Source organism: Brachyistius frenatus, unplaced genomic scaffold, assembly GCF_029030835.1.
Source record: "Brachyistius frenatus isolate BFR_SWC_R1_liver_20210118 unplaced genomic scaffold, ASM2903083v1 Contig_14, whole genome shotgun sequence".
Taxonomy (NCBI): domain Eukaryota; kingdom Metazoa; phylum Chordata; class Actinopteri; family Embiotocidae; genus Brachyistius; species Brachyistius frenatus.
The window spans coordinates 5,677,597-5,686,760 of NW_027210613.1; the positions used below are offsets into that span (position 1 = coordinate 5,677,597).

The window sequence follows — 9,164 nt, forward strand, 5'->3', positions numbered from 1 at the left end:
GACAAATGTAAAACATGAAATAAGGCAACGACAACATGACATGGCGCTTTTGTTTATGTCTAAGTGGTTCTGTCACTGCAGCAGTTACTGACTGTGCTCTGTTGACACTTCCCACATTCAGTTTTCATTTGCCACACCATATTTGGTTTACAAAATCCTGACTTTATCCCAAAGTCCAAAATAACGCAGGTTGCTGTCGGTACAGTCTCAGTGCTGTGAAAGAAAGGCAGCCTTCTGTCTTCATCTGCTTCAGTCTTTTCCTTCTATTGATTGACTAGTTCTCTGTCACTGACACTTATTTTGTCTGTCCTACAGAGGAGCATCAATAACAGTGAAAGGTCACCCTCACACAGCTGTTGACCAACAACGAGACATCGCTGTGGTGAAACAATAACATGATAGACCACACAGAAAATGCTCTAATGTATTTATAGAAGTCTTTGTCTTTCAATGAGTCTGACGATAACAGGAATTAAAGATTGAACGGGGCAGACTGATATATATCTGTGTGATTGTTAAATATCGATGCAATGTGACAGCTAGCAGAGGCTCAGCTCTCCACTACGTTTCAGCCCTGACAGCTGCAGAACAAACAGATAACTTAAAACATGCTTGAGCAAACCTGTTTCCTCGTAGTTTCTCATCTGTGTAATACTGTATATACATGGAAAGATGCGGGAAGTAAAATGTCAAGATAAAACTCACTATGTCTTCCTTTATTGTCTGACCTTTCAGGAGTGGTGAATTTTCCTGGCTGATATTATTGCAACTCGACAGAAGATGTAAAACACACACACTTGTAACAGCAGCAACATATAACTATATATAAATGACAATACAATTAATAGAAGCCAATGAATCAATATATTAACGATTAAATCAATCATAAGCAGCTGATTCTTATCTCGTGCGAAAGAGTCAAACATGCATCATCATCATCACTGCGTCCTGTTACAAAAACACAATAACAACTCCACTTTAAACTGTCTACACTCTGTACTCACTGCCATGAATGTGATGTTTTCAGGAGAAGCAGCAAAATGCTTCCCAAGGTTTCCATTGGGCTGATGAGTGATGCGGGTAATCATGCTGTCTGTACAGACTAATCATGAGTGATTGTTCCTGAGCGTAGAGCAGAAAATATAAATACAACACCAGCAACAGTAGCATTAATACTACTGCTGGCTACTGTAGCACGGACCTATTTGTCTCTCTTTTACCACACATTTTCCATCAGCTCTCAAAATGTTGTACAGGGAAAGCTGCGGCTCATCATATATACTCAGCTTGCTGCCATTACAGAGAGCACCTACCTTGCACTCATTCATTATAGTATTTTTTTAGTCCTCTTCATTACTGGGATAGATGGTCCTCAAAAGCAGCCCTGCACATCATCATATTTCCTGCAGCAGAAACAGGTGGCAGACATTGTTCTCCCACCCAGCTGCAACAGAAATGAAACTGACTCCATTTACTTTCTGTACTGCTGTGTAAGTCATTTCACGCTAGTGAGCTGAGCTGTCCCAGTTGGACTATTGTTGTTGATATTATCTGTTGTGATCAGGGCTTCAGTGTCAGTGTTGTGGAGGTACACAGGCTAGGTAACTGCGAGGCCAGAATTTACTGCCCAACCCTCTGGAGGTGTCCTGGACAAGAACCCAATGAAACACATGCTGATAACCCCTGTGACCTCTCCGCCCCCACTGACCCCCTCACATCGTCAAGAGAGCCAAGACAAGAGTGGCTTTATTGTCATTTCAACCATTTATAGCGAGTACACAGTGAGACAAGACAATGTCCCTCCAGGACCATAGTGCTGCACAGGACAGCACAGAACTAAAACTCACTGCTCACCCTCAAAAATCTGCTTTTACGTCAACTCACAATTCTTTTAAAAACCTCTCCGATTTCTGTAACAAAAAAAACACACTCGACACTATACTTTTTAAGTTGTAAGTTACTCCTCTGGTTTTCTTTGTTATTTATCTGATTTAACTTGAAGAAAAAGACTTAAATGATTCTTAAGCGTGTTTTAAATTTTTTTTTTTTTTTTATTGAATCTTAAAGAACAAAAGTAAGAATGTACAGCCATGTAAGTGGTTCTACGAGGCCTACAGGGCACTGCTCTGAGCTAAATGCTAACGTCATCATGCTAACATGCTCACAATGGCAACTCAACAAACTACCAATAATTTATATCTAGCTATAAAAATCAAGATTGTCTGAAATCACTCCCCACTTATATATTACACTCCATTTATTCTTGGCCATTTTATGTGAATGTCCCACAACATGAGTGTGTAAAGGGGAGACTGGGGCTTGTTGTCACAGTGCTTTTATTTCCAACACTCAATTTAGGTAATGTTGGCCAATCAGCAGTTTGTTTAACGATATTTAACATCTAAGTGGGTGAATATGTTTTTAGAATGAAGGAAGAAAGAAAATAGGACAGAAGGAAGAGTCAAGAGATGGTCAGGAATTATTAAAGAAAAAAAGAAAATGGCAGCACACCACCTGACGTCTTCATGTTAAGGGCAGTGAGGCAGGTGAAGTGTGAAAAGAAACTTATCAGTAGTACAGCCCAGGATTTTAATATTAGCCTAACTACCGTACCCTGGCCCGATACTGAACAAAGATAAAAGCAGATGAGATAAAAAAAATAATAAAAAAAAGTCAGGCAGCTATCAGTAAAGCCTTGCCACATCCCAGCCACGGTGCCGATTAGCACCACGTCACCCTTTCCCAGCGATGCCAGTGCCAACCAACAACCAACCCCGACAAAGGTAAAGTGTCCCCCAGCCGAGACAACTTATGTGTGCTCTAACTTCATTTCTGACCTTGAATCTGAATCAGATATGGTTCTGTTTGTTTGAGATTATTCTCCAGCTGTTTTAGTTCAGACTTTTTGTTATTGAAAAATAAATCTTGAATTTGTATTTGTCAAAGGTTTATTTCTTGCAATTTCCAGTGACACGAGTTCACAATAGCTATTTGACTGCCTATAACTCTGTTCTGAAGTAAGATCTTAAAATGTGTTGAATACAAAAAAATATGTATAACTGTAAAAAAAACAAAAACGTACTGATAACAATGACACAAAGTAATGATGATGAGCGTCCAAAATCTACATGTTCTGCTCTCTATGGAACAAATGATTGTTTGCTATTTCTAGCTATCATTGTGTCCGCTATATTGGGAGTTGGGAGTAAATGAGAAAAGGGGGTAATTGGACATAGCACTAGAATAGAAGTATCCTCTGAACAGCGCTGTGAAATTTTATAGCAATAAAAAGACTATTGGGATATTTCACCAAAGTGGTGGACCAACTGTACAACTGACAGATCAGCATTGCCGTCCAGAGAACCATGTTTTTAGTGTGCAAAAATAGTTAATCTTCAAAAGTCCTCTTGTGAACCATATCACCTGAAAGCCACAAACATTTTACAAAAGAGATCCTCATTAAATGAAAAAGAAATGATCTTGAGAACTCAAATTAATGAACCCATTAGTTTCAATTACTGCGCTTAGTCTTAGGGAGATACTCATGATCTATATTTAGAGGGAACAATAGAAAGGGAGGCTTCAGAGCTTTTGTTCTATTCTTCTCACTGTTCCCATGTGGTGCTGCGCTCATGGTGGACACGTTGAGCCACATTAATAAACACTGAATGCTTCAATAAATGTAATCCCAAAAATCACGTCAACATTTTACCAATGAAACATATGGGATGAGAAATGTTCCAGATGCAATACCATCAAAGATATAAAAATATATTTTAAACATAACCTCCACTGACTAAATACCGAGCACTCAAATGAATGTTTCTGCATGTTTGTACTGCATTTATGTGTTTGCTCATAAAGCTATAATTGATACCAACAGCTGGGCAGTGCATGCATGATACTATGTAGGAACTCCCTTCAAAATCCACACACTTGACTGCTGCTATCAAAATGATACTTAAATATTTCATCAGCCTAAGTACAGGTAATTTCATCACTTCTGTGGTTTCATTTCACAAAGGTGACTGCCTGTCAGAACAGCCAGCCCTCTAATGGAGCTCCCCTTACGCAGATCAGGCCCCGAAGAGTGGAAGAAGTAAGTCAGGGATGAAAACACAGCAGCAATAAGAGGAATAGCTCAATAAAGATGTGTTTAATTGGGCTGTAAGGCTACAGCAATGAGTGATGTTCATATTGGTTATGACTGACATTGTTTGATGAGCTGTTGGGTGGCAGGTGGAACAAGAGGTTGTTACTTTGGGGAGGGGGAATCCGAAAACGGATGTGATGAAGCATTATTACATGCCAGATCTAATTAAAGCACTTTGAAAAATGGTATCCCTTCTGGCATGGCAAGAGTTCAGCAGGAAAACAGACTCCTCACGTCTCCTTTTGTGCACCAGTGCGTTTTTCAACGCAGAGACGCGCGCACACACACACACACACACACACACACACACACACACACACACACACACACACACACACGAAGCGAGCGAAAGAGAGAGAGAGAGAGAGAGAGAGAGAGAGAGAGAAAGGGAGGGAGACAGAGAGAAAAAAGCTCTAAACGTCTTCTGAGCGCCTCATCACTAAATCGCCGTCCAGTTTTCGTGCGCTCCTGTGCACCTGCTTTTGGATACCTCCGACTTTCACCGCGCACTAAAATCTCACCTGACTTGTTGAAATGGAGTCCCCAACTCTTCTTTCCGACGACTTTATCGAGCGCTACTCTTTCTCCGCAACTCCCTACAATGTTACGCTCTCCGAAGATCTGCTGCTTTTGCCTTCAAGAAGCAACGAGACCAGCAGGTTTACAACTAGGGACACCTCAAGTCTCATCATTGCGGTTTGCATCACGGCTCTCTACTCTCTCATCTGTGTGGTGGGACTGCTGGGAAACGTGCTTGTCATGTACGGGGTGGTCAGGTACGCTAAGAAATATATGAGAGCCATAAACCAATTAGTAAAAAAAAAAATATATATATATATTGAATAGAAGCCAAATTAGGCTATTTGATATTCGGTTGACTGATGAGTGAAATGCCTGTAAAAGCCAGACAGTTAAATTATGAATGTCTTTTTTAAAAAAAAAATTATATCAAAGTGCTCTATAAACTCACGTATTAGAATATTTAATTGGTTGGGACAATTCTAGTAATCTTAAAGAATATGAATCTGCATGAAAATACATTTTTACTGCCGTATGACTTGACGTGTGATGGTCCCTTGTAACTGCCCACATTTCCAATGTGTCTATGAGCCACATTCCCAACACCACCACCACCCACACACACACACACACACACTCTCTCCTCCTACACACCAGAGAGAGGGGAGGAGAGGAGGTCCAGGGGAGGGGAGGAGGACTGAGATACACCTTAGCGTTGAAATGACTTCATTGCACCAATTATTCCTGTCAAGAACTGTGTTGTTGAACTCGGATGATGAATCTGAAAGGGGAAACAAGTATGTCGGACCATCAAAGCAACGACTGTGTCTCACAAATTTGTCTCTGCTTGATTCTGACGATTTTTGTCAGTTGTTGTTAAACAACTTAAAAGAGCAACAATGATGTGATGTTGAGCCTCCAGCTTCAATCAATAATTTTACAAACTGCTTGTTAAATTCCCTGAGAAATATGTGGAAGATTAAATATTACAAATATATTACAGAGACATATATACAAATATATATACAAATACAAATAACAACACTCATCCCCTTGCAAAGCAATTACATTCAGAAAGAGGTCAGTGCTGGTGTGTAATGTAATACATCTCTTTACATTTGGGAATAATATAAAAGGTAAGACATCGCTCTGTCTTCCTTTATCCTTTTAGAGCTTTATACTTTGTAAAGTTGGACAGCAAAAACATTCGGAAACACAATCTAATTAAATGTAATCCAGCTACTGTCATGTGGGGGAATCCATCAGACAACTGCTCAGTTGACATTCAGACAAAACACGCTGATCAAAGAAAAAAATACTGAGTCTGATTCTTAAAGTATGTTTTATTCAGCTGAAATCGAATCATTACATTGAAATGTTGGTTAATGGAGACTTGCAGGCTCATTTAGTGTACTGCCATTACACTATTATGCACCTAAAAATCTCTTATTTGGCTTAATTTAATATGTTCTGAGGGAAAATAGCAGATCCCAGTGATTTTGAGAGAAAGAATGGATTAAATCGAACAGTAAATTGGATCCGAACCTTGAAACACTTAAATAGATTTGTGAGTCAACCACATGCACCATCTTTGCGACACAGCAGTAGGCAGACCTTGAAAAAAAAAAAAAAAAAAAAAAAAAATCTATCTCCTCCAACTAACAAGCAATCTCTTTGACTGTGAGCTTGAATCTATTTAAACGTGCTCGGCACTTCTCTTCCTATCAACCAGGTACACCAAGATGAAGACGGCCACCAACATCTACATCTTCAACCTGGCTCTGGCCGACGCTCTCGCCACCAGCACCCTCCCCTTCCAGAGTGCCAAGTATCTGATGACAACATGGCCCTTTGGGGAGCTCTTGTGTAAAGTAATTATCGCCATTGACTACTACAACATGTTCACCAGCATCTTCACACTCACCATGATGAGTGTGGACCGCTACATCGCTGTATGTCATCCAGTGAAGGCCCTGGACTTCCGCACGCCCGCCAAAGCCAAGCTCATCAACGTCTGTATCTGGATCCTCGCCTCTGCTGTTGGGGTGCCTGTGATGGTGATGGCTGTTACCAAGGTGACAGATAAAGGTCAGGGACTTTTGCTTTTACCATGATCATGTGAGAACATCACCTCTCCACACTGAGGTTTTTGCACTTTCAGAGGCAAGTGATGATTTCAGGGAGTAATCACGTAGTAAAAGAGAATACATTTGAGCTGGGTTATTAACTTAAATTAGCTTCTCCACATGGCCCTCTATTAACCTCTAATTGTTTTAACTCCCCAGGAAAGACTGCCTGCACACTCAGCTTTCCTACACCGGAATGGTACTGGGACACATTGATGAAGATCTTCGTCTTCATCTTTGCTTTCGTGGTGCCCGTCCTCATTATTACTATCTGCTACGGTCTGATGATCCTGCGGTTGAAGAGTGTTCGTCTGCTCTCTGGCTCCAAAGAGAAGGACAAGAACATGCGGCGGATCACCCGCATGGTCCTGGTGGTCGTGGCGGCTTTCATCATCTGCTGGACTCCCATTCACATCTTCATCATCGTCGCGACCATGGTGGATATTAACAAGAAGAACCTCCTGGTGAGTGCCAGCTGGCATCTGTGCATCGCTCTGGGCTACACCAACAGCAGCCTGAACCCCGTGTTGTACGCCTTCCTGGATGAGAACTTCAAGAGGTGCTTCAGGGATTTCTGCCTGCCCTATCGCTCCCGCCTGGAGAAGAACAGCTTCTCCAGGACACGCAACAGCACACGAGAGCCCGCATCTGTTTGCGCTCCCGCGGGAAGAGAGAGGCCGCCTGTCTGACTAGGCGTGGATCAATCGGGGGTCAGAACAGTCCAGGATGACCTCCAGACGGAGGTCACACAGTTCTCCACCACGGGAGTCTGAGTCCACAGATGTAGGCTTTTGACCTACAACCTGCTGGTCGATTGTGTTTTTGGTTTCACACATTGAAACCTCTGTGTCCCACTGGGTTTGTGAAACAGGATGATCTCAAACATGCCTGTGTGTGCCAGGGCATAAAACAATTATACAAATGTACATAGGAGCATAAAAACACACACAAAATGCACCTATATGAACAAACACGCATGGCGGAGTCAAGTATTGGGAACGTGATGTTTTTCATGGTTTCGGCCCTCCGACGGTTCAGTTAAACAAGAAATAGGAGCTACAGAAATATTTATACGTTCTCACATCCATATTTGGAGAACAATCGACGTGTACATGGTCCCCTAATGATTTTATTGTCAGGCAAATATTGATTCTAAGCACAGTGCTGCCAAGGTGTCTTTTTATGGGCAAGCAGTGGCCAATTCATGATTGGCCGAGTCGGTCACCTGACCACAATCCAGCAGATTGTTTTACTTGATGAAGACCAGACTGACTCTGACTGTGGCAGAGAGAAGTGATGATTGCTGCCGCACATTTCTGGCAGAGGAGCAGCGGGAAAGATACTGCTGTCTGTTCATGTCTGTGCGACGCAAACAATCTGACACCAGAACACGTGAGGACTTTATTTAGGTGTATTTTAGCATCTACAATTACTTTCTAATCCCTAAAATCGTGGGATCATTTAAATCCTACACTGTTGATCTGACACCTTCAGGTTAAAGCTGAGGTCACCACTTTACTGGCACACAACACCAATATATTTTCACCTTTTGAAGTTGATATGACGAAGGCCATACAAATCCATCAAATTCAAACATTTAGAGCTGCTTTTCTTGCAATTTTCTTGCAATTGTAATTGATATTTATTCTCTCCTTTGCTAGCTCTGTTTTGGTCTCCAGCAACCTTTTAGAAAAATATCAGGCTTTTAAGCTGGTGAAGGCTCCATTTTTTTTTTCTTAAACTGCTGTTGAGTTGAGTTGAGTTTCATGCTTGTCCTTGCGATGAGAAGAGGAGATATGATTCCAGACAAAGGCCACACATATAATTAAAAAACATTATCAAGAAGATACTATTCTGTATGACCACAGTGCCATGTTTCTGTTATTTTGTCTACTTTTATTGAACCAATACATCGAGAAATACACTTGTGAAAGACGACTCATAATACATGAAAATATGGCCTTCGTGAGTAAGCAGTGGTGACTGCTCATCTGTGCTCAGCCTGACTCCATGTTTCCTCTCCTCCAGCAGTTGGGCTGCTCTGTCTTTGCTCAAACAAAATATTCAGCTGACAGTAAGGGGAGGAGCTGAGGCGGAAAGTGGCACTGCTGTTTCAACTCAGGGAGGTGACTGAATGACCTCAAAATGGCACGGAGGGAGGTTTGAATGCGATCGCACGCATTAGCAACTAGTCAGAATCCTCCTATACATGTTAACGCTAATGTACAATCTTCTACTGATGATTGCTGGACACCTAGAAGGGGGGGAGAGTTGGTCGAAGAGGAGGCATCTGTTGCACAATTTTAGAGAACAGTCAAACCAATGCCTCAGATTCTGCCACCGCAGACTGGTTTAAATAAGCATGT

At 41.6% G+C, this 9,164-nt stretch overlaps 1 protein-coding gene across 1 annotated transcript; it reads left to right on the forward strand.

The window, feature by feature from the left end:
- The first annotated feature begins 4,520 nt into the window (after positions 1-4,520).
- Positions 4,521-8,438, forward strand: oprd1b (opioid receptor, delta 1b). The gene is made up of 3 exons (XM_069693287.1): positions 4,521-4,929; positions 6,405-6,760; positions 6,958-8,438. Exons 1-3 carry the CDS (start codon positions 4,688-4,690, stop codon positions 7,485-7,487), a joined length of 1,128 nt encoding a protein of 375 aa, XP_069549388.1. The 5' UTR covers positions 4,521-4,687; the 3' UTR covers positions 7,488-8,438.
- Positions 8,439-9,164: the final 726 nt, after the last annotated feature.

Coding starts and splice junctions, on each gene's coding strand:
- oprd1b (XM_069693287.1), top strand. CDS start 4,688: ATGGAGTCCCCAACTCTTCTTTCCGACGACTTTATCGAGCGCTACTCT. Junction 4,930..6,404: donor GTCATGTACGGGGTGGTCAG/GTACGCTAAGAA, acceptor CCTATCAACCAG/GTACACCAAGATGAAGACGG. Junction 6,761..6,957: donor TACCAAGGTGACAGATAAAG/GTCAGGGACTTT, acceptor TTAACTCCCCAG/GAAAGACTGCCTGCACACTC.